Genomic DNA, 26,061 nt, shown 5'->3' on the forward strand with positions numbered 1-26,061 from the left:
GAGGTGGAGTAGGGAGCAGTGAGGTTTGAGGTTGCGCAGACTTTAGTTTCTGGTTGTAGGATCCATGGGCTGGAACCCAGAGTAGCAGGTGTCAATGGGATGGAGCATAGGGTTGTTGGAGACACCAACCAGACAGCTGGGCTGGAGGGACTTTGATACCCTAAAATGGGATGTTTGACTAGATGAGAGCTGATCACCCAGATACAGCGATGAGGAGGTGCCCCAGTGTGAGTGAACCCTCTTGGAGATGCCCTACCCACTTTTTAGTTTTAGATTTTAATAGTGCCACCCATTATGCCTTAGTGACGAGATGTCTTAATTTCTAAAGTTTGGTTGACCTGAAGTCCTTTTGCCTTATGTTGCTGGTTTCTGGGAACCCATCCCTTATTAAGGCAAATTCAGGTAATTTGCCTTCTCTCATACGAAGTGTGCCTTTGTTGGTAAGACATAGAGACCGGGTATCTTCTCTGGGTGGATTCCCTACTTTATGCATCATTATGTTGTCTAATGGATACTGTAATTAAGGAAATTGCTTGACCATGTGTATGAGGATGTATTTCTTATTCAAAAGGTGTCGGTGTGGTTTTAAATTCCCTATGAGTATGGTGTCCTGTAATACCATTCTAACACTAAGTAGTAGTGAAAGAATGTTTAATTTTTGCTCTCCTTTAGATCTAGTAGTCTATATTAGATACCCACTGTTTCAGTTTGTTTCCTTCAGTTTAGCACTACGCAAAGAATTACACCATCATACTTTGTTTTGATCTGTTGCTTGGTGGCATATTATTTTTTTCATGTTACATTACTCTCCATATTTATCCCTTTCTAACATTACAATCAAGCAGTCCTGCACGCGTTTCTTAAACATTGACGTCATTGGCAAAAAGAAATATGAATATCTCCAAGGATGTGTCTCTTGGAAGATATTAAGCATTCAGCGTTCTGATAATTTGTGCATATACTTGACTAGGTTCAGTGTAAATCAAACAATGTTATATATACAATCAACATGATGCGTACTGATCATTTAGTTCTTTACTGCTCTTAATTACTCCTCCAAAGAAAACTTTCCATCATACAAACGTGTTCAAAACCATATCTGATTAGACTGAGAATTTGAATAGAGCTGGGCAAAATTTTTCCACTGAGCCCTTTATTTTAAGTGAAAAATGGATTTGATGACAAACATTTCATGAATTCATGTCAATTTCACCTAATTGTTTCAGCTGAAAACAAAACTTAAGAATTAAAAAAACTCAGCATGTTTGTTTTGACATTTTCAAAATGAAACATTCAGATATTCCAACTTGAAAAGACTTTTTATTTTAATTAAAGGACATGAACAGCATAAAGGGAGCACAAAATCAAAAGAAAGCATTCTGTTTTGGATCAGCCAATATCTTGTTTGACTTTACATTAATTTCAACTTTTTGATTTGCCAAACTTTTTTAAAAAAATTAATTTTGGGTGATCTGAAGCAATTTTTTCCCCAGAATTGCTAATGAACCCAAACTATCTGTTTACACAGTTCTAGTTTTGAATGGCTGATGATACATTAGTAGCAGAACAGCTGATTTCAAAGTTAAAATTTCTTTTGTAAGTTTTAAGTTTATAAGCCTGCCTTTCATGGTTTGAAAAAGTGTAAATATTAGTGCTGGTTGGAATTAGTTCTGTCTGGCTCAGTTGGTAATACGAATACAGTGTAAATTACACCTTTGCTTCAGAAGTTTGCATATTCAAGTCTTCAGCCAAGACTTGCAGTGCTTGATGCTTTGATACATTGTGGCTGGCTGTTGAATGTCAGAGTTGCCTTTTGCTGACCAGTAGGCGCAATTCCAAATTCACATATATCCGTTTAACACCAGTATAATTCCATTGACTTCAGTGACATTCTTTGATTTACGCTGAATCAAGTCAAGTATATGCACGTTCCAATTTCAAGTGTTTTCTCCAGTTGAAAATAAAAGTTCCTGTCACTTTACAAAAAGTGAATTAAATAGCTCTATTTTCCTCTGTATTCATTCTCTTTCTTAGTAAAACCAGATTCAAATATCCAAGTGTTTTTGTACGATGCTGTTGAACATATAACTCAGCCTGTTGCATATGCCATGGTTATTAGGTAAGTTAGTAGGCTATTAGCTAGCTATCGACCTTGGACTGTATAAATCTGCAGGCATGGATAATGGCTCCTCGGAGCTAAGATCAAGTGTAGTCAATGAATTCAAGGGATTCAATCTATATAGATCCCCCCCCCCCGATTTCACTGTATTCTTTGGAATATGGGCTTTCATTTAATAAACAAACCCAGAATTTCGTAGCCCTTCTGGTTTATGCAGATAAGCTTCATGGGGGGGAAGGATAGCTCAGTGGTTTGAGCATTGACCTGCTAAACCCAGGATTGTGAGTTCAATTCCTGAGGGGGCCATTTAGGGATCTGGGGCAAAAATTGGGGATTGGTCCTGCTTTGAGCAGGGGGTTGGACTAGATGACCTCCTGAGATCCCTTCCAACCCTGATATTCTATGATAATTCTTTAGCCTGAGTAACTGAAACAATTGCACCAAAGCAAGTCTGAACTCCCACCCCTCCACAGGCTGATCTCAATGGGCTGCTAGATTTGAAGCCTTATTCCAAACACTTTAAATGCAACTTTGTTAATCATTTCTTTGCAGAGTGTTGCGCTAGAAGTATTGGGTATATGAAGTCTAGTGGAGGCATGCACACTTGCCAGATTTGAAAGAACTTCCTTAGCAACGTGGCAGCGAGTTCTCAACATTCGAGTAGACGAATATTATAAAATGCAATTATTTCTATAGCGTCTCTCTCATAAGCCATATTGCAGATAGCAGTAAAGGGAAAGATACGCACAAATTCAAGTGAAAAGGAAAGGTTTAACCTTAAAAAGGTTAAGGTGATTCAGTATCTCAGAAGGAATCAGGGAAGGAGTCCAGGATAGATTTGGCAACATAAATAGAAGTGAGATCCAACTACTTAAGAACAGAGCAGAGGAGTAGAGAGGAGGTCAAAATTGGAGAGGCAGAGTGAATTATAGTACTTGGATATATTGTTCAGGCTGGCAATGTAGTGGGAGCTAGTTTATTGATAATTGTGGCAGCATGAGAGCAATTTTTCAGTCATATTGTGGAATGAATGGGAAACCAGTAGAAGAGAGACTGAAAGTTGGAGTTATGCCTCTGTTTTCTGGAGCAATATATTAGTCTGCCTCTAGTACATAAACTCCCTGAAGTTTAGAGAGTTAAGGATTTAGTTAGAGATGGGCCTGAACCAAACTCCAGAATCCAAACTTCCCTGAGCTTTGTGGAAAATTAGTTCCAAATTCAAACTTTACAGATTGTACTTGTCTTTAGAAATAAGATGGCAATTCAGGAAGGAATAGCAGTAGTGATTAAATTAATAGTAAATAGATGTTCGGGTCAAGATAAAGAATTATTCTTACCATATTCCATAAATAATCATGAGCCTCAGCATATCCACTGACAGGGAAATGTGGTAGGAAAATGTATGTGTAAGATAGAGAATGATTGCAAAATATCTGGACTTCCAAGCTAACGTATAGTCTGAATGGAGTGGAGTTGGAGACGTAGGTCAATGGAGTAGTGAAAAGTTGTGGTATACTGTAGCCAGGACCAAACAGTCAAAATAGACAGATTAAGAAGTGTTAGAGGCGACAGAAAGTGATGGTATCCAAGGTAGAAGCTAGAAATGAAATGTCTTAGAGAAGATGGATGGAGAACATGGCCAAGGAGCCTTGAGTACTCAGTAATGGAGGAGGTGTTAGAAAGATGAAAATCCTCCTTCAGAAGTAAAAAGGAGAGCTTATGAAAGCAGAATTCAAAAGAGATTGTGGGAGAAGCTTCTTGCTCAAGGCATATGAAGACTATAGTTTTGAAAGCTTCATTAACATTAAGTAGGAGGATGACAGATCTGTGATCAGAGGCAATAAAAATTTCACTAGATCTATTTTATACATTATTGTCCTTTAGAAATGATGGCAATAGTGGGTTCATGTTGCCATCAGCTAATAAACTGCAGGAGTCCTGCCCAGTAGTTCGTGGGATGTGAGATCTTCTGTAAAACAGGGACCATCAGCGATGAAGGCAATACAGTTAGACTAATACATCTTACTGTTTGTTAATCAGTGAAACCCTGAGGGCAGGTCATTTAAATTATTCTGTCTTTCAGCTGTGGATCTCAAGACTTTAAAAGCATTACTTGATGAAATGTCACAATATCCCTGTGAGGTAGGCAGCTGCTATTGTAACAGTCTTAGATGAAGCAGTGAGAGGTACTGGAGTCTAATGGTTAGAGAAGAGGAACGAGGGTTAGGAGTCCTGGATTCTCTTCTCCCCAGTACTAGTGAGTCATTGTGTGATCTTGAACAATTCCCTTAAAATCACATCATCTTGTTTTCCATTTTACAGACAAGCAAACTATCACCCTTTGTAAAGCACGTTGACATCTTCAAATGAAAAGCACCAATCATGTGCAAAGCATTTTTAGTATTTTATATATGGGTGAGGTACAGAGAGTTTGTGATTTACTCAAGGTCATATACTGAGGGAGCAACTGAATTCTGTGCAAACAAGGATCCATGAGTCCCAGTCGTGTTCTAACCATTAGATAGCACTCCCTGCCAATATCAGAAAAAAATAGAATAGAAAATTAACAAATCTCTTCTCATACCACAGCAACAGCTGGAAGCAAAAGGGAGAGGGGGATCCTGACAAATGTCCCTAAAATTGCTTTCAGGTTTTTTCTTATTCTTGGTCATTACTTTGCTTTAAACCACTTTTAAAGATGCCTCATGAATGAGAGAGATATTAAATAAAACTGGATTGGATTCTATGTTATACCTTCAGAGTTATTCACTGATGCATACAGATGGATGGCAATGCATTTGTTCTTAATGTGCTAAATCCTAACAGAATTGTTAGCGTTGCAAAGTTGGTTGAACTCTTTGGACTCTACCATATTGTAATTTATACAGTAGAGGCTTTCTATTTAAAAAAATCAACTGCTTTGTTTCATGTTTCAGAGTAGCATCCTTGTTAGTCTGTATTCGCAAAAAGAAAAGGAGTACGAAAGCTTATGCTCAAATAAATTTGTTAGTCTCTAAGGTGCCACAAGTACTCCTTTTCTTTTTGTTTCACATGTTACACAAACTTTGTAGTAAGAAGGACGTGACTAATACAGTGTGAAATCACATTGTTTAGAGTTCTCCCCCATTTTTGTATTGTTCTCTCTGATTATACTATTTCGGACTCTAAATGTGGAATATAATGAAATTACAGATGTTTTAGAGCTTGTGAAAGCTACTAGATTAACAGCCCTGTATACTGAATTCTTCTACTTAGCCAGTCAACATGTACGGTACAGCAGCAGGTCAAAATTCCCCAACCACACACTTGGCATAATCCATGTGCTCAGGGTATCCTGAGAGATCAGAGGGCCCTGTTTCAACAATCCACTGAATCACTGTACTCTTAGCTGCCAACAAGGGAGCAGTTAGCAGTTAATGCCAACTACTGTATGAGGTTATCTTTTGTTACATGGATATTTGCCCATTATTAGCAGCTATTCTGACCTTAAAGTCTGAGTCTGAGCTATACTGAGGAAGCCTTCTCATTTCACTTAGATCACCAAGCAACAGTGAAATGGTAAGAATTTCTTATTGCTTCTGACATAGGTCAAATTTTCCACAGTTGATTGCTTCTATAACTCATTACCTATCTCTGAGCCATGGTGTCTCCCACAATGCACACTGTTAGGAAAAGGTTTTGCTTTTCCTCTGGCTACTTTTACAAGTAGAATTGTAGATCCAGGCATGTTGTTCTCACCTTAGATGACGGCAAAGCTCACTGGTTGGTGATCCCTCCAGGAGTGTCTCAGCTGGGCTATTCTCTTTCCTCTATCCCTACTTCTTTCTTCCCCATTCCCTCCCGTACTATGACTAAGTAAATTACCTATGTGACATGTTCTGCTTTGTCTGGCAACTGGCCTGGGAAATCAAATCTGTTACCAACTCTAGGTCTCCTGTTTGGCAATGCAATGCTTCTCTGCTGCTGAATCAGGTCATCTCCCCGGGGGGGGCGGGGGGGCGCGGCGGAACAACAATTTTATATAAGTAACACAGAGTAAATTTAGATAATGCAGATGACACATTTATTGTAAGGACCATCAAGGAAATGGTTTTAAAAGCACTTCACCTTTTCACTGTTTGATTAGTTTACTTGCTGAGCATTCCACATACAGTGAAGTATGTACGTCCGATGTCAAAGTGAAATCACTGTGTTTTCCGTGCTTTTTTAAAAAGACCTTCTGTAGAATAGTTAACTGGTTGTGTTAAAAAATGTATGGTATGTAATTACCAGTGACCTGTATAGATTCTCTGCTTCTGAGAACTGAGGGAGGCCAATTGGATGGATCTGGCACGTTTGGAGTTTTTTTCAATGGATCCCTAATTTCTTTTCCTTCACTTTCCAACTCTTCACACTTTCTGGTTCCATCCAAGACTAAAGTGGTCACACAGAAATAGCACAAGAGGCCTGTTTTTGTTGTATGATCAGAGCAGAAAATATACTGGAAACATACTGAGTATGTGTGGGCTTCAAAATGCAGAACTTTTTTTGGGAGGGGGACGGGCATGGGAGGATATGAGGGAGAGGAGGAGAGTGTCTTTATAATGGACTCTATTCTGGATTTAAACTCTAGAACTTCTTGTTCAAAATCCATATCTGATTTTTGTGGCTACTTTCCCCCTGTTTGAATAATGAATATTAGTAGCTGTGGTGTATGCAGTTGTTTGAGTGTTGTACTATTTGTACTGCACCTCTCCATTAGTAGGGGCCTCCTTTCTGCAGAACGGGCATTGAATGAGGGGCCTCCGGATCTAAAAGCATGGGTCTACAGCTCAGACTCAAGAGCTGATAGCTGTAATTACCACATTTCCTCTGTGGATCAGGTGCAGTGTGGACACACCATTCATTGACCAATAGGTTACAAATTTCCTGTGGACAAAGGAAGCTCATCAGCACTTTAGATCCCGGATGACTCCCTATTTACGTGACCGGCACTATCTAATAGAGGAAGGTGATGGTGCAATGATTAGGGCACTAAGCAAGGATATGAGATGTGGCTCAGTTCCTTGCTCTGCCACAGGCTTCTTATGGGACAAATCACTTATTCCATGCCTCAGTTCCCTAGCCATCAAATGTGAAGAATGGTACTTCCTTGCCTCAAAGGACTGTTGTGAGGATAAATGCATTAAAGAGTGTGTGTTGCTCAGATACTACAGTAATGGGGGCTATATAATTACCTGAGACAGGTGCTGCGGACTGTATTAGGGACCTTCAGAGCTGAAAGCATGGCTCTTTATAGCCCTGATGCTTTAGCTGGGGTGTGTGTGGGAGGTATAACAGATTCTTCTGTAAACTGGACACTGGGTGGGGGTGGGATTGCATAACATGCAGACTGGTAGGTTACAGCGACACTGTGCTCTCTCATGGAAACTTTACTGTGATCCTTTCTTGTTCTTTCCCATAATCTAAAATAAAAGTAACTTAGACTGAAAGTACATGGTTGTTCTTTGTGTATGGAAAAATATAACAGATGTGTCAGTTGCACTTTTAAACAAAATAATAGCTTGCTAAATTGGAGATCCCAGGGCTAGGTTTTACAGCTAACACTGTATGTATTTAGAATTTGTGTGACACTCAGTTTTCAGTAGCAGATGGTTTCAGATTTGCTTTTAAATTGCAGCTGCTCTCCCAGATTTTTTAAAGACAACTTTACAGTGTTGTTAAATGCTTCGTCATTCATGCTTTTCCCTTCATTCTAAAACATACTTTGAGAGTTTTCTTGGTTAAAAAGATGCAGGTTTTTTTGTAAGTTTAAAAATCCTTCAGAACTTTGTATAAACCAAATGCTTGAGACTGAAATCTCTCTTTAGGGCCCCAACATTTTGATCTCTGCAATACACATCAGATGAAGGATGGTTTTGTGGCTAAGGCACTGGACTGGGACTCAGCAGTTCTGAGTTCACTTCCTGTCTCAGTCACAGACTTCCTGTATGACCTGAGGCAAGTTATTTAATCTTTGCCTCCATTTCACATCTAAAAAATGGAGACATTGTTTCTTCCCCCATCTTCCCCCCACCCCAACCCCTTGGTCTGTTTTCCCAACTTAGATTGTAATAGGGTGACCGGATCTCAAGTATGAAAAATCGGGACACTTTTTTGGGGGGCGGGGGCAGGTATAGTTGCGTATATAAGACAAAGCCCCTAATATCTGGACTGTCCCGGTAATATTGGGATGTCTGGTCACCCTAGATTGTGAGCTCTTTGGTGCAGGAACTGCTTCTGACTGTATATGTACAGTACCTAGCTCAATGGGGTTTTGCTCTCAGTTGGAGCAATGTGGCATAACTGTAGTATAACTAATCAGAGCATGTCTGACTCTTCAGGGCAGAAATTGTATCTGCCTCGTTGTCTGTAGTGCTTAGCTAGACCAAAGGAGTTTGAAGTTGCTCTAACCCTGTTTTCTCCTTTGTTTTCCTCAGCCTGTGACCTGATGACCCTGGGAATCTTAGCCTTAGTGACATCCACTGGTTGTGCCTCAGCCAATGCCCTGCAGTCCCTGACAGATGCCATGCACATTCCACACCTCTTTGTACAGCGCAACTCGGGAGGTTCCCCGCGCACTGCTTGCCACCTAAATCCTAGTCTTGAGGAGGAAGAATACACACTAGCAGCCAGACCGCCTGTCCGCCTCAATGACGTTATGCTGAAACTCGTCACCGAACTTCGATGGCAAAAATTCATAGTATTTTATGACAGTGATTACGGTGAGTGCAGTGCATCATTTGAGACACACCATGGAGTCTCTCTTGTGTTTAGCTGGAAAAGGTGGTGCAAACATACAGTTTTGGGAAACAGTTGTTTGAGCTTATTGCAGGTTATGAGGAAAATGTTTTGAATGTACCAATATAGATCTGTGGTTTTGAGTGAAAGAGTGCTGTGAAAACTAATTCTCAGACATGCAGCAAAGTCGCTTAGTAACACCCTATCAAGACAGCTGAAGTTTGAATCATCTTACAGGTTTTCAGTAAAATATTAATAAGCTGTTGACATTGATTGGCAATGTTCATATGGGTATGCAATGGAGTACAAGAAGAACTCTACACTAATCCTTTGTAATATGCTTCCTGTCAAAGCTGAGCACAGTTCTCTTTAAAAATTTATTTTCAAAATTTCTGGTACTAACTTCTCTATATGGTTCCCCTCACAATTCTCTGTTTGGAGCATGTATCACAGTGGTACATTTCATGACATTTATAGTAAAGGGTAGAGTTAGCATTTCCCCTGTGTTTGATATGAGTTATATATGTCAGCAAAATTTTATTCTGGGCTGAAACTTGGGAAACAGAAATCTTAGCTTGAGTGAATTAGGTATTCCAAAGTGGAAATAAATTAATCTACGTGTTGCTGAACTCTCACATTGCAAAGATAAAAATCTAAGTTTATTATTTTTGCATTCCAGTGATGAAACTATGGCTCTACTGATATTGTATTCACTGCCATCAGCTTGTGACCTGGTCTCTTGAATAGGGATCAGCAGACTTGTTCTGCCTGATTTCAATCCCCTGCAAGCGTTTTTGTTTGAAGTTTGACTTGCACATTATTGGTTTTGTGCCTTAATATGGAGAGACTGTGGCAGGAGTGGGGAGGAGGGTTGGGAAATAAGAAGAGGAAAGAGAGAAATATTGTAGTGGTAAATTATATTAGAGGTATATGGTATAGATGGAATAGTGTGTCCACTTACACCAGCAGAGCTTTCTTGTTCTATTCCTACTACACAGCACAAGCTTCCCTTTAGCTAGCTGGGGAAAACACAGCTTTTTATTTAATTTAAAAGGAATCCTTCTTGGTAAAAATAAAAATGGGTTTAAATTTAGATTTATGTTTAAAAGGGTTTCTGACTCAGGCTAGTTTTGCAAATCCTGGGAACTGCCCCCAAAAACCATTTGTGAGGAAGGTTCACCCATTCCTAAAGAACCAGAATGTGGCCGCTGCTGTTGACTTTATTCAGAAACTCAATCTAGAGCTCCAAAACAGTATCAGTTCTGTAGAAATGTCTTAAGGGTGGATTCAATATGCAGATTTACATTAAACTTCTGAATTTAGATGATCTGTAGGGTAAAAAACCAAAGGCCCAATCATGCAGGCCTTACTTGACAAAACTGCTTTTGATTCCTTGTCTTATACACATATCTCTCTTGAAAGGGCTGAAATACAGTGTACTAGGTGAATGGTTTCTGTTCTCAGAATTAATATGCAGCAAAATATTTGGCTTGCAGAAAGTAACATTACGTTAATGTTATGCATCCGATGAAGTGAGCTGTAGCTCACGAAAGCTTATGCTCAAATAAATTTGTTAGTCGCTAAGGTGCCACAAGTACTCCTTTTTTTTTTTGCGAATACAGACTAACACGGCTGCTACTCTGAAACCTGTCATTACATTAATGTTTATTTCCATACCCTCAAAATATCTTGCAAGTGTCACTTTATGGTTAATCTCCCTTGTTGCCCGAATCTTAAAGGCAAAGTTTGTAACCTAGCAAATTTGCAAGGGATAGGGCTGCTTAGGTCAGGAATCTGCAGGGTGGACAGTCCCAAATCTTCAGGGTCCCTGGCCCCAACCACACCGCAGATAATCCTGTGCACATTGCCCCAGCAACCCTTTCTCCTGGTATCAAGACTGGTTATCGAGCCACACTACCACTGATTTCAATACTATGGTTATGTTCCATTGGCTCTCTCTGCAAGGAATTAATATCTCAGTGCCTAACTGTGGTACCCTTACTGACATTGAATAGAATCTTGTTCTAGAAGTAAGGTACATGGTGTAAAATACTATTCCATATGATCAAGATTGTTATTATTTGGCCCTCAGTTGGGGAGGTAGTACTCATAGGAGAAGCACTACTGTTGGGTAGCAAATCATCACAGACTTCAAGCCTCTTTCCAAGGGGAGCAGGTTTCATAATACATTATTCCCCTCTGTCCCTTCCTTTAGGTGCTCATTCCTCCTTTATGCCTGGAATCTCTGATACCCAGTACTCCATGCAGAAGGGCTAATATGGGTTCAGGGGAACCCTGCTTCTCCCCTCCACTTTATCCCCATTGTCCTTTTGTGCAGGTGTTTGTTCCCTTCCAACCATGCGAAGAGTTGGGAGCATTTGGGTCAGTCATTAGAGGGGTAGCTGTGCTAGTCTGTATCCACAAAAACAATGAGGAGTCCGGTGGCACCTTAAAGACTAACAGATTTATTTGGGTATAAGCTTTCGTGGGTAAAAAACCCACTTCTTCAGATGCATGGAGTGCATCTACGTAGAAGAATAAATGGGCACAAATCAGACATCAGGAATGGTAACATAAAACAGCCAGTAGGAGAACACTTCAGTCTCCCCGGATATTCAGTAACAGATTTAAAAGTAGCCCATACTTCAACAAAAGTTCGAAAACAGAATTCAAAGAGAAACTGCTGAGCTACAATTCATTTGCAAACTTAACACCATCAATTTAGGCTTGAATAGGGACTGGAAGTGGCTGGCTCACTACAAAAGCAATTCTCCCTCTCTTGGTATTGACATCTCCTCATCAATTACTGGGAGTGGATCACATCCACCCTGACTGAATTGGCCTTCTACATTGGTTCTCCACTTGTAAGGTAACTCCCTTCTCTCGTGCCAATATATATTTATTCCTGTATCTGTAATTTTCACTCCATGTATCTGAAGAAGTGGGTTTTTTACCCACGAAAGCTTATGCCCAAATAAATCTGTTAGTCTGTAAGGTGCAACCGGATTCCTCATTGTTTTTGTGGGTCAGTCATTGCCATCTTCGGGGAGGGGGGAAATATTCTAGGCATGACTGCATGACTTGGGAGAAATGAGCAAATGTGTAGTTGTTTTTCCCAAAACCAAATACTGTGCTTTCTTGAGACTAGTATTCATATGATTCTGGAGTAAACAACATACACCTTTAGAGATTTTAGAGGCATCCAGAATGATTCTATAAATCTCTAAAGTTTAAACTAAGGAATACATTAAGGAATACATGACATTAAATTAATATTATAGGGTAACATCAGCCAATGTGAATAAATTGGTAGTAATAGTTGAGAGTAAATCCATTCACCTTTCCTATCTTTGTTTTGCTTTATTCCTCCCCACTAGTGTGAAATCAGGAAAGAACATCCTCTTTAAATTTGGATTTTTGTGTGTCTCTTTTTAATGCATCAACTTGATACTAGTTGTAGTGGTAAACTTTCTTGGGGAATGTATTTCTCTGCACTCTATAATTCCATTTTCGCCATCTCTATATTCAACGGAAACAGTTTTGTGTTACTGTGATTCACTGCAATGTATCTCAGTGAACCACCTCCACAAATATAGGGAGCCACATCTCTGCGGCATCTTCGGTGCAGTGTATGGCATCCTATGAGCTGCTCTAAACTGCACCAGCTGGCTTTTGTTCCCATATGTTAGCTGAGGATTGTGCTTTGCTTTCTATCTCTTTTCCTGTATACTCCTGGTTGGCCCTGTCATGCTCCCTGCACAGGGGCTGGAGGGAAAGGAAGAGTAGAAGCCAGATCCAGGCCTACTGGAGACTCCCTTATGCTGGAGGCGTACTCGGCTGGGGAGTTATGACAGGTTTCCACTGCCTTCACTCTGCAGAAAAAAAATTAAACCGAGCACACCAGAAAATCTGGTACAGGAGGCTTTGTGTGTGTGTGTGGGGCGGGGAGGATAGGATTTTTTTTTTTAAAGATACCAGTAGGTATTTGTTGAGAAAGGGAGGTGGGAGAGAGCCTATGGACATGTAGTTGCTAACTTAGTTGGCAGGAAATCACATGGAGTAGCTAAAGACTGACTACCATACACCTAATATTAGCTCCTCTGCCATCTATTTAGTTTCTCACCAGACCTGTGCTTTTGCACTTCCAGCTGAGTGACTACCCAGCTCAGCATTCCTGATTTGACTTCTGAGTCAGGGACTGACTGTGAGGATGCAGGTCGCTTGGAGAACATGTCCTTATGATCACAGAGGGTTTACAGCAGTAGGCATTTGTGATTGATTCCAGTAAACAGTCCTCATCTATGCAGCTTTTGGAAATCATAACTTTTCCCTGAACTAACATTTTTCATTTATTCATCTGTAAAACCAACCAGACTCTGCATATCATCTACCTATCAAACTGTCAGATTTTCTGAGGACAAAATAATGTTGTCAAGGAATCTTGCATAATTAAAAAACCAAAACCTTTGTTTATAACCTCAGGGAGAGCTTAAAGCTGAAGTCTGTTTACATATTGATTATCTTCCCCATCACACACTCTTTGCATTGATCTAGAACAAAAATAATCTAATGTAAAATTGACCTGGCAAATATGTACACATGGAAAGTCAAATGTTTGTCCTTACCTCAACGGGACTCTTACAGAGCTGTGGCTATGATGAAACATGGCTTGTTTGACATTTTTGGCACAAACTTTAGAGAGAGAAATTTCTATGCACAAACTTTGCAGAGTGCAAGATGTTCCTTTTTGGTAGAATGCCCCAAAATCATGTTTTTAAACTTGACATGAAATGGAAAGATAGGAGTGAACCTAGCAACTAGAGGGAAAAATTGCTAAATTGAACCAGGCTTTTGCCTTTTCTATCTGTGATATTCAGGCTGTGTTGAAACTGGAGCTTTTAAATTTTTGCCATTTTTGTGGAGAAGAAATGAGTAATAGCCTCTTTTAATGTAGTGAAGGGACCTTTCAAAGACCTCCATCTTGAAGGTTGAGACATAAAACCTTTTTTCAATATACAACATTCTCCTACTGGGTCATACTGATGAAGAAAAGATCAATTGGTATGTCTCCATATAGCTTTTGTACGTTGTAGAAGGAACACGGGGATTCATGTTTTCTCCATAGATAATGTACTTTATGACTCTGCTAACCCTCACTTTTAACAGTTCTTTTCTCATGCCTAAGAAGTATGTAATTGCAGAAGAGGCACTGAGAACTAGAAAAGCTGCATTTGCTGCAGCCATGTGTGCGTAAAAAGAAGAAAAGAGGGGCAAACAGACTAGAATGTACTCTTGAATCTGCACATGCAACTCCTCATTGATACCAGTGGGAGTTATGCCTGCAGAGTTAGGTATGGAAATTGGTGCACTGTGTTTACGATAGTTTTATAAGACAACTAAATTAAGTCTCTTCACAGTCTGAACTTCTGGAGTGTGGCTGAGCAGTCTGAGCATAGGTGTGGAAGTGAGACGCTGTAAATTCTAGCCCTAGCTCTACCACTTAGTTGCTTTGTTCTCTCAGGAAGGCCATTCAATCTCAATATGATTTAGTTTCTCTCTCTGTAAAATGGGTTATCTAGTATTTGAAATTCACTTTGAGGCCCTCAGGGGAAAGGCGCTGTAGAACTATAAAGTATTAATTGGCAATAATGTAATTATAACCATATGCATTTACCTTAGGAACCATGGTCATATTAAGCGGACACATTCTTAGGATGATTTTTAGAAGACAAAGATTAATGACTGTAATTGGCTTTAATTTATGAAAAAATGGTGTCTGCATTAAGCATGTTAGTGATTCTCCTACTGTGGTCTGTGGAGTTGTTGCCACGACAATGGAAAAATCTGCAGTAGGAATACAAGGCGATCATGGCAGGTTGGAACGCTCCAGTTTCATAGGTGAGTGTGTTCGGATTGTATTCTGGGCTGCTTTGTATGCCTGCAAGAAATTTGCTAGCAATTCTATTTTGTTTGCTTATTGTTTCATGGGTTTTACTAAGTGATGAGCTGCAGCCAGTTCGCACCGGTTCACTAGAACCGGTTGTTAAATTTAAAAGCTCTTTTAGAACTGTTTGTTCCGCGAGGGACAACCAGTTCTAAAAGGGCTTCTAAATTTAACCGGCCAAAAGTAGCGCCTTAGGTGCTGACTCCATGAGTGCTCCAGCCCTGGAGCACCCAAGAGGAAAATTTGATGGGTGCAGAGCACCCACCGGCAGCTCCCCACCCCACCCCCAGCCCAGCTCACCTCCACTTCGCCTCCTCCCCTGAACGCACCGCCCCGCTCTGCTTCTCCGCCCCCCCCAGCTGTTCACGCGGGAAGCCGGGGCGGGCTGAGAAGCAGGCGGTGGCTTCACACACAGGCCCAGGGAGGCGAAAGTGAGCTGGGTGGGGGGGGGCGCAAGGTGGGCCACCCGCGCTGCAGCAGGTAACCGGGGGTGGGAGGGCACGCAGGGGAACCGCTCCCTGCCTCAGCTCACCTCCACCACCCTCTGCCTGAGCGGGAAGCCGCCGCCTGCTTCTCAGCCCTCCCCAGCTTCCTGCTGAACAGCTGATTTGTGGGAAGCCGGGGGAGGGGGCGGAGAAGCAGAGCGGGGCGGTGCATTCAGGGGCGGAGGCAGAGCCGAGGTGAGGTGAGCTGGGGCTGGGCATGGGGCGGGGAGCTGCCAGTGGGTGCTCTGCACCCACCAAATTTTCCCTGTGGGTGCTCCAGTCCCAGAGCACCCAGGAAGTCGGCAGCTAAGGCACCACTTTTGATGTGATCAGTGGGGGAGCGGCCGCTCCCGCTGCTCCCCCCCAGCTATTCTCCCCTGCCCCTAGGAGCCAGAGAGACCTGCCGGATGCTTCCTGGGAGCTGCCCCAGGTAAGCACCTCCGGGACTCCCCACCTTGCCGCCTAGCAGGTGCCTCTGGCTCTTAGGGGTGGGGTGGGCATCCACTACGGTGGCCCACGAGACCCTCCTGCCCAGTTCTGGGGGCAGTCAGGGGACAGGGGAGGGGGGTGGATGGGGCAGGGGTCCTGGGGAGGGGAGTCAAGGAACGTGGGGGGTTGGATGGGGTAGGAGTCCTGGGGGGCGGGGGTGGGCAACGACCCCCTTGTGGGGTGAGGAGGAAACCCGCTTTTGGCAGCTCATCACTGGTTTTACTGGTGTAGATATATCAATGATCAAATTGGCTGATACCAAAGTTGGCAGGGTAGCGAGCACAGAGAAGAACCTAACCAAACTGTGAGATGACCTCAAGGGGTTAGAGCTGTGGGGATGCCTGCAATAAGGGGAGATTTGGCACTAATCATTGTGAAGTGCTGCTACTAGCAAGAGCAAATAAACAGCACTATAACTGCTATAGAAAAGTAGTGTCCCTAGGTGGGAAAGTGGCAACCAATGGAGTGTTTCCCTAAATATAGAGTGCAGGGTTGGGTCTACATGCTGCACCTCCAGTACATCACTGATTGACCAAACACCACCTTTAATATGTACTAAATATAAACGATAAGAATCTGCTTGGCTGTGAGGAATACAAAGTCATTCTGTTTCCCAAGAGATGATGAGTAATAGTTGTGTTTTTAGGTTAGTCTTATGATTGGAAAACATTTCTCTTGTGCTGGGGTTTCATCTGAAGATCTCTACATTTCCATACACAAACACATTCAAGCAAAACAATTACTCATTTAGGGCCCGAAATTGCCACTGTGACAGCACTACGTATGTGAAAGGAGGCTGCAGTGCTTGGCTCTTAATTCTGTGTGCCAAAAAAGTGACTAATACAGCAGACTGGAAAATGGCAATTACTTTCCATGAACATTTTCAAAAGAAACGTGTATCTGCACACACACATTTTTCTAAAACTTTCATGGACCAAAAATTGTGTGTGGGTGTGTTTTGGAGCTGGACAGGGGTAGTTTTCTGAAAAATGGGAGATAATTCTGGAAAAGTGAAAAAGAAAACTTTTTTGGTTTGGAAAAAAAAATTAGACAAATATTAACCTTTTTCATAAGAAAAATTCAGCAAACTCTAGCAACTAGGTGCCAACTTCCCCCTATGAAAATTATGCCTCCATAAGGGATTGGAAACTAATTGACTTTCCATTTACTAAGTGCCCTTGGAATTCTTTTGGGGTGTGTCAGATTTACCTCTCCCATGAAAGAGGAACGCAATTTTCAACCCTTAGTTCCAGCTCTAGGGGATCCATTGTAGGCCAGAGCCTGCTGCCATTGGCTTTCAGGACTGCTGCTGTTCCACTATCGAAGTAGATTCAGCAGAAATCATTGCAGACTCTGAATCTTACAGTTGTGTTCGTTTCCCCCCAGGTACAGGGAAATGAAAATCTAGCAGAACCCAGCCTTAATCCCTAGCTGTGGAGCCAGAATCCCATGGAAACTCCATGTAGGTGCTGCTCTGCCTTTCACGCCTCCCTAGCTGGGGAGCCTAGTCTATGCAGCATAGACTATCCTCTGTTCCAGGGAGTGTAGGGGAGGAGAACATTTAGTTTATAGATAAAAAAAATGGCACCTTAAACATACCTGTTCCACTTTGTGTCTTCGACTCCTAGCTGATTTATATACCGATCAGAATTAAGAACGAGCTGGTTTTTATTCTGTTTCCTGCATCATCAGCAGAACAGTGTGAATAAATGACTTTTTTTTGGTTTGCTGGCAGTTCTGAAAAATATGGAGGGAAAATCCTTTCAGGTCAACCCAAAACAAATTTATTGAAGTCTTTGAACTGAAAAAGTGAGGAAAATCATAGGGGTGAAAATAAACATTTTGTTTGTCTCAAAACTAAATATTTCAGTTTGATTTTCCAGCATTTTTAATGTTTCTAAAATGGAATTGAAGGGAATTAGACAAGTCATTTTGCACTGAAAAATCAAAATTTTTCAATTTATTTTCTGAATTTAACTTTTTTTTACTGAAACAATCCTGCAAAATGCTTGTCAAAACAAATCCATATTTTTATCCTCTGCCCCTCAAAAAGGCCAAAAAATATCTCTCAGCTCTAATTATCAATTAAGTTGTTAGCCAATTGTTTCTACAAATCCCTGTTATTACTTCTGAAGATGTCAGGAGCAGAGAGAACAGAGCTTGTTTTTTTTTTCCTCTTCAGATCCCATGCTGAGTTTGTAATACTGACAGATAGAGGAAAAAATTAACCTTTTGACTTCTAAATTGAGCAAAGTTGATATGGAAGGCATTGAAGAAATGAAATTTTGTGTTCCTGCATTTATGGTCTAAGTCTGATTCTGACTTTTCTGATTGTAACAGCACTTAATATAATTGGGTTACGCAAATTAAGAGTGGATTTTTGTCATTTCTGTTAGTATTTTTTTATTTAGTAATGCATTACAATACAAAACACTGAATGTAATTAAATAAAATGTCATTTCATACTACTGCTTGTAAATTAATTTTTAGTAGTACATTCTTAAGTAATATAAACATTCATTTAATTATGAACAGATATTAGAAACCAGAAGGATATTATCCTTCCATGTGTGGCATTGCATACCTGGCCAGGTGAGAAGTTGGTGGAGGTTACTTCTGTCACTGAAGCATTAACTACTGGACATTGCCAGAAGCAGCAGCATAGAAACATAGGGCTCAAAGAGTACTTGAAAGGTCATCTAGCCCAATCCCCTGTGCTGAGCCAGGACCAAGTAAGCCTAGACTATCACTGACAGGTGTTTGTCCAACTTGTTCTTTAAAACCTCAAATGACAAGGATGCCACAACTTGCTTTGGAAGCCTATTCCAGTGCTTAACTAGCCTTACAGTTAGAAAGATTTTCCTAATATCTAGTCTAAATTTCCCTTCTTGTCCTGTCAGTGGACAGGGAGAACAATTGATCACCATCCTCTAACAGCCTTTAATATATCTCAAATCTGTTATTAGGTTCACCTCCGTCGCAATCTTCTTTTCTAAACATATCTGATTTTTTTAACCTTTCCTCATAGGTAAGGTTTCCTAAAACTTTCATAATTGTTGTTGCTTTCTGCTGGACTATCTCCAACTTGTCCATATCTTTCCTTAAGTGTGGCACCCAGAAGTAGACACGGTACTCCAGTTGTGGCCTCACCAAGGCCAACCAGGGTGGGACAGTTGTTTCCCGTCTCTTACACCTGACACTCCTGTAAATACACCTGTGACAGAGTGCAGGATGCAAACAGGTGAGCCTGTACTCTGATCACTCAATATTAATTAGTTCCCCTGGAGAAAATTGATGGGAGTAATTAGTCAATCAGCCTGGCTGGTTGAGCCAATTACCCCATCAACTGGGGGCTAATAAGAAGAGGCAGAGGAAGGCAATGCAAAGGGGAGGGAGGGAAGAACAGGGCTAGCCTTTTCAACCTTTTTTCATTTGAAGATCCCTAAAAAATTTTGAATGGAGGTGCAGATCTTTTTGGAAATTTTAGACACGGTCTGCGGACCCACAGGTTGAAAACCACTTTCCTAGGCCAATTTGCTTGGACTTAGAAAGGAGTTAAACATCTAAATTACCAGCAGGACAGTGGGGTGGGAGGAGGTATTGTTTCATATTCTCTGTGTATATATAAAGTCTGCTGCAGTTTCCACGGTATGCATCCGATGAAGTGAGCTGTAGCTCACGAAAGCTCATGCTCAAATAAATTGGTTAGTCTCTAAGGTGCCACAAGTACTCCTTATCTAAAATATGGTGGTTGAGTTCTCACTAGAGAGCGTAGACTTAAGCAAGATAACCTACAGTTGTTTGTATTTCCCTTTTTATTTTTTTAGTATAATCTTTGAAATGAAACCTCACTTCTTATCCTCTTAACTCTGGGATGGGGAGGAGGAGGAGTTCTTCAAGTGATGGTCCTTATATGTATTCCAAATGTGGGTGTGCATGTGCCGGAGCCAGAAGTTTTTCAGCTGCAGCGTCCGTTGACTCACACGGTCATCTTACATTGCCACATGCTCCATGTGAGGCTATAAGAGACAGTGTGGGCGATGCACGCTCAGTTCTCTCTTACCACATGGTCGGCATCAGAATCCTCTCTAGGCACTCATAGCCTCTGTGTGAAAGACAGTTATAGACACAGTTATTTAGTTCTGCTTCTTCTTCTTACTTCTGGAAATAAGTTAGTGTATATAGTAGACCCATGCAGGGCCTCCCCTGGCCTCTTCAGGGGATTATCCCTGCATCCTGGGGTTCAAGAACTGTGCCTTATGCCCTCACTCATTCTCCGTGAGTGATGAGCACACGTGTTGTCTCTACTGCCTAGGTGAGACGCACCTTGTCACCCTCTGTGATATCAGCAAGTCCTTCCTGTCAAGGACCCGTGGCGCTCCACTTCTGTGACTCAGCAAGTTCCTCATGGCAGAGGCACTCTGGCCTTGTGTGGAGTCTGATTCCAGACCATCGGTACCGACAGTGTGTTAGGGACTTATTCCTTCACCTGCTTACTTCCCTGGTCCTTCTCACATGAACAGAGAACAACAATACCCGAAGTCCAAAGGTGCAAACAATTCGATGTTGATTGGGGTGAACTTCCAGCAAGCATGATTCCAGTTTCCTTCCTTAGTGTCCCCCTTCCCAGCTCTGACACCACAGAGCCTTACCTGTGTCCCTGTTCCCATTCCCCCCCTTAGCAAAACATGATTCCAATTTCCCCATCCCCATTCCCTGTTCCCATTCCCCCCCCACCCCCCCGGCCACTTCCTGATTGACTGCAGACTATATAGTAAAACTTGAATTCTGCTTATGTATACCTTAACGAATTATTTTACTGAAATTTAACTAACCAATCCTAACATACTGTAACATTAAGAAAAGGAGTACTTGTGGCACCTTAGAGACTAACCAATTTATTTGAGCATGAGCTTTCGTGAGCTACAGCTCACTTCATCGGATGTAGCTCACGAAAGCTCATGCTCAAATAAATTGGTTAGTCTCTAAGGTGCCACAAGTACTCCTTTTCTTTTTGCGAATACAGACTAACACGGCTGTTACTCTGAATACTGTAACATTATTTAACCAATTATATCCCACCACCTTAATTGGTTTACACCCAGCAAAATTAATTATACAGCAGACAGAAACAATCACAGAACCAGACAGAGATTATACAGACAAACAATAGGGAAATGGGGACTACAGTGATAGAACAAACACAGAAATGAGGATTTCACATCCCAGCTATTGATAAGTGAGTTCTTGCCAGACAGGATGCTTTCAAACTAAGTTTCCTTTTACATTTTCTAGGCATTTCCCTTTCTCTGGAGGTGATAGGCATTATCAGGACAGGATTCACAAAAAGAAAAGGAGTACTAGTGGCACCTTAGAGACTAACCAATTTATTTGAGCACCTCATTGGATGAAGTGAGCTATAGCTCATGAAAGCTTATGTTCAGATAAATTGGTTAGTGTCTAAAGGTGCCACAAGTACTCCTTTTCTTTTTGCGAATACAGACTAACACAGCTGCTACTCTGAAACAGGACAGGATTGTATTCCTAACAGCCCAATAGCACCTTATTTCAGTGTGACTAGTTTGGAATGTGAGGATGTGACCATACGCTTCCCAGCTTATGGCTGCCTCTGCTGCTTAGCCAAAGATCTTAGCCTAAGAACAGAGCCTCAGACTGTCATAGTAAGAGAAGGTCCTTACACTGGCAGACAGTGATTTTGATTTTTTCTTTTATACCTCTATAACTAGTTAAGTGATAAGAATACACCTAAATTCTTAGATTATAGGCCTTTACAGACAGGCCTGAATATCTATATCCTAACATGGTGCACTGCCACTCACTGGCGGTTAGCGCTCTGCCCTCGGCTTCATGCCCGGATCCATTGGCACCGCAGAGACTTGAGTAGGCACATGAGAGCCACAAGCATTCTCACAAACACAGCAATTCCCTGTCGCAGACCAATGTGACACATCGCGTTCCCTCCCTGAGCCAGGTTCAGTCAGGTGAGATGTCGTGTGATGACCCCACAGGGCCACCCCCTTAGACAGGGGCAAGGTGAAGCAGAAGCAAGACTTGTTGGCGCTGCCGGCTCCTGCGGTGACTGAGGGTTATGATAGCCTGCCAGTGCACAATCCTCAGCCATGGCAGGATTCTCCAGGCCTCCACTCCACATACTCCTCCTCAGTTCAGTGGACAATGGAATCTGCCCTGGACAGCAGGCCGGATGGATCCGCTGATCCCCACCTCAAACTACTGTACCCACCCCTGCGGCTACCTACACCAGTGGATGAGTCACTCCCACTGAGCTGTGACCTGTCTCCACTGGTTGTGGTACTGCCCACACTGACAGCTCTGCCATTTCCAGAAGCTTATTCAGATTCTGAGGGCTTCTTAGCAGAAGAGCCACCCTTGTCCCCAGTCTCCCAGCATAGTGTGACTCCTGGGTGCACCCACCTTTTCCGATGCACTACATGCCGGGCCTGCTTGGGTGGTACCCATATCTTTGGAGCCCACAGTACAGGATCCAGGGCACCAGGACCCGCATGGACCCTTATTGACGGCTGTACCCACCATCAATGGCCTCATATCAGTCCACCCCATCCCCTCCACTGGCACCTTTGCTTGGTTGCTTGGTGTTCTGTTTAGCTGGGTTGTGAGGGAGAAAGAGATGTATCATCCATAGGCAAATTGAGAGATTTTCATCTAAGTGATTAACAATACTTTCATTTGGCCATTTTAGTTTCTGCTCTTGGGGAGTGGAACTCCTGATCTATGGGTCCTTAGACAAAGTGAACCATTTTATTATTGTCTTTACTTCTTAGGTGGATCCTATTTTGGGATAAACAGAAGAGAATAACTTTTTCTACTTTTTTGAGGGCCAGAAGAAATCAGTGGTTATTAATCATTCAAAATTAATAGGCAGCAGGTTTAAAACAAATATAAGGAAGTACTTCACACAATACGAAGTCAACTTGTGAAACTCATTGCCAGGTGATATTGTGAAGCCAAAAGGATTACTGAGTTCAAAAAAAGAATTAGATTGGTCTATCAATGGATATTACACGAAGGTCCATTCTATGGGTGTCCCTAAACCTCTGACTGCCAGATGCTGGAACTGGCCGATGGGGTATGTATTGATCACTTAATAATTGTCCTGTTCTGCTCATTCTCTCTGAAGCATCTGGCACTGGCCACTGTTGGAAGACCGGATACTGGGCTAGTTGGACCATTGGTCTGATCCTTTCTTATTACTTGCTTCAAACTCATCTCTTGCAGAGCAGGGATTTGAACCTAGGTTTTCCAAGTCCTCGGCTACTGTCCTAACTAGCCGTAGCTACGGGACCATCCTTTCTTTTCCAGAATCATGTAAAGCTGTTATTGACCAACTGTATGCCTCAAATCAGTTTATTTTATTTTGGGGGGGTGGGGTGGAGGTGTGTGACATTCTAAATTTAGGGGAGGTGAACCCAAAACTTCTAGCTCTGGAAAGGCTGTTGAGACTTTAACATTGTGTCTTTTTTTAAACAAAACAAATCAGTAAACCTATTTTAATTTTTTGAGGTTTGTATTGCACCCTTTAAGCCCTTCACAGTTGGGATTTGTGGAATGAAGATGCCTAATTTTACAGGTGAAAGGCTAGAAGAAAAAGAGAATTAAATCCTAGTATTCCAAATTAATGTTTGAGAACTTTTTGCAACACAACAGTTTATATTTGTCTCATCTATAATATATGGGTCCAATGCAACTTAATTAATGAAATATAGAGCCAGATTGCAGTGCCTTTGCTCATGCTGAATAATACTTTAAACTACAAATTGTCCCATTGAAGTACACTTGCATACAACTTTAAACATGGATTCTGCAGTTGCAAGCTTAAACAGGAGTTTCAAATTAGCATTAACATTTCAAGTAGAAATGTGTTGTCTATGACTGGGCAGAATCTTCTTAAAATAAATTATTTCAGGCTATATATAGGAGAACTAGAAATATTAGACAGAGGCTGTTTTTAAAAGGTTGTGTGTGTCGGGGAGCTTCACAATGTTAATGCTCCAAAGTTAGAGCCCCTGAAATGCAAGCTGGATGACTGAGTTTCAGTGGAGGGTGATCTAATATGCATCCTATTATTATAACATTCGTTTAAACTGAAGCAATGCATTTTTTCCATATGAAAATGAGTGAATGAGTTTAGTTTAATTGTTGGGAAAAATTTTAAGCACAAAGAAATCCTTTGAATACAGCAGGTACTATTTTTCTGCTCATCTCTCTCCATTTGGTAATGAAGGGCCAAATTGGCCCTTTCTACGGAAAGCACATAGAGTTGGGAGGGGAGTTTTGGGGAAGGGGTAGGGGTAGAGAGAGGGAGGAACACTGGAAGGTTCCCTCTCACAAGAGTTTCCTTTTAACAATTCCCTCTGATGGGGAGCCAGATTTTTGGAGGTTGTGGTGCATCCCAGCCCACCAAGGATATGCCAGGAAAAGAACAATCTGCACAGATGCCCCTTGGTTGCAATCCCTCCTCTCCCATTCAGCAATAGGAGTTGTACAGTTTGTGGCCAGATTACCCTCCCGCTATGCAGTTGAAGATTTGGGAAGCAGGGACCAAGAGAGTGCTAATTCAGCTGTGAGCTATATTATTGCTGGTCTGAATTTCACTTATTCCTGGTGCCATGGAGAGCAGCATCTCCCCTGACTCACCTTCCATTCTTGGCTTGTCCACCAAAAGTTGGTAGAACTCTACTCCTGACAGAATTCCATTGGAAGGTCATCCGTGCAGGGTGAGTGGGGTGGTGGAATTGTACTGTGGCCAGAACGGTCCTCTTCTATTATATATAGAAAGATCTGTGTAAAGAGTCTACTTGGCCCCAATTTATTAATCTCCAGTGCATATTGGGCTGTGTCCTGATGGCTTCACTCAGTCCTTACACAGGCTATACTCTTGCTGAAGTCGATAGAAGTTTTAATTATGCAAAGTCTTCAGGATTTGGCCCATTGATTTTACCAGTTGACATCAAACGTTCATGTATGCTGGAGTTAAATAAATTCTAGTCTAGTATCCAAAAAAACTATGTTGTAACAGCAGGAGAACTTTGTAAAGGAAAAGTGTAGGCTCCTATCAGAGCCAATACTTTACTTCTCCTTTATTACCTTCAATCCTACAAATGATGGAATCTTGGAAGAAAAGAGCTCTGTCTTCTCTATTTATATTCCAGGTAGGATTATGAATCCTTCTCCTTTGGACAAGTAATTAGAGGTCCAATCATAGCAATATACCCAGAAATTTATGCAGTGTGAGCACCAGCACATGATTAGATATTCTGTGAGTCACTTTCAGAGCAAGAGAAATCCTACCGGCTGATTGTGCAGTAGGGTGTGTTTTATTGCTACATTATGTTAGAGCCATGTTGTTCAGTGTTAATGGTGTGCAGTTGTGCTTTCTCTGGATGGCAGCATATGAGTTCACCAGACTCTTGTGAAAACCACAGATATTTCTCCTCAAACAAACAGTTGTTGTGTTCAAGGTGCATCCCCTGTCACATTAGCCATCCGTATCTGCTAGATGACTGTGTGCCATACCTTACTAACATTCCCATTACACAAAGTGCTAAGATGGCTGTTCATCTCTACTCCCCCTCCCCCCACCGTGCACCTGAGAAGGCATGGGCAGGATTTAACTCTAATTAAATAGAACAATAGATCATAATATTAATACAAGATTGTGTGCATTGCTAAAAGCAATACTGGAAGAGAAAAGAGAGAGGAAAAACAGGATGTGATGCAGTAAAAAATGGAAGTCAGAGAAAGATGTACATTTGAAATGTACTTTTATTGGTTGATTACTTGAATTTAGGGCTATCAATTAATCACAGTTAACTCACACAATTAACTCAAAAAATTAATCGCGATTAATTGCACTGTTAAACAATAGAATACCTATTGAAATTTATTAAATATTTTGGATGTTTTTCTACATTTTAAAATATATCAATTTCAGTTACAACACAGAATACAAAGGGTACATACTCACTTTATTATTTTTTATTACAAATATTCGCACTGTTAAAATTATAAAAGAAATAGTATTTTTCAATTCACCTCATACAAGTACTGTAGTGCAATCGCTTTATCATGAAAGTGAAACTTACAAATGTAGGGTTTTTTGTTACATAACTGCACTCAAAATACTATACAAGGAGTGGAACTGGAGCAGCAGCAGCTGTGCATAGTGCTTCTCTTTCCTTGGGAGACCAAAAGAATCCCTCCAACTC

The 26,061-nt window shown here is 41.5% G+C and overlaps 1 protein-coding gene across 1 annotated transcript in view; it reads left to right on the top strand.

Moving 5' to 3' along the window:
* GRID1 (glutamate ionotropic receptor delta type subunit 1) overlaps positions 1 to 26,061 on the top strand; it is an 836,720-nt gene that overhangs the window by 332,924 nt on the left and 477,735 nt on the right. The window contains exon 3 of the mRNA XM_077821976.1: positions 8,578 to 8,862. Coding sequence (XP_077678102.1) covers positions 8,578 to 8,862 — 285 coding nt within the window. The remainder of the gene's footprint in view (positions 1 to 8,577; positions 8,863 to 26,061) is intronic.

This window comes from Eretmochelys imbricata, chromosome 7, assembly GCF_965152235.1.
Source record: "Eretmochelys imbricata isolate rEreImb1 chromosome 7, rEreImb1.hap1, whole genome shotgun sequence".
NCBI lineage: Eukaryota > Metazoa > Chordata > Testudines > Cheloniidae > Eretmochelys > Eretmochelys imbricata.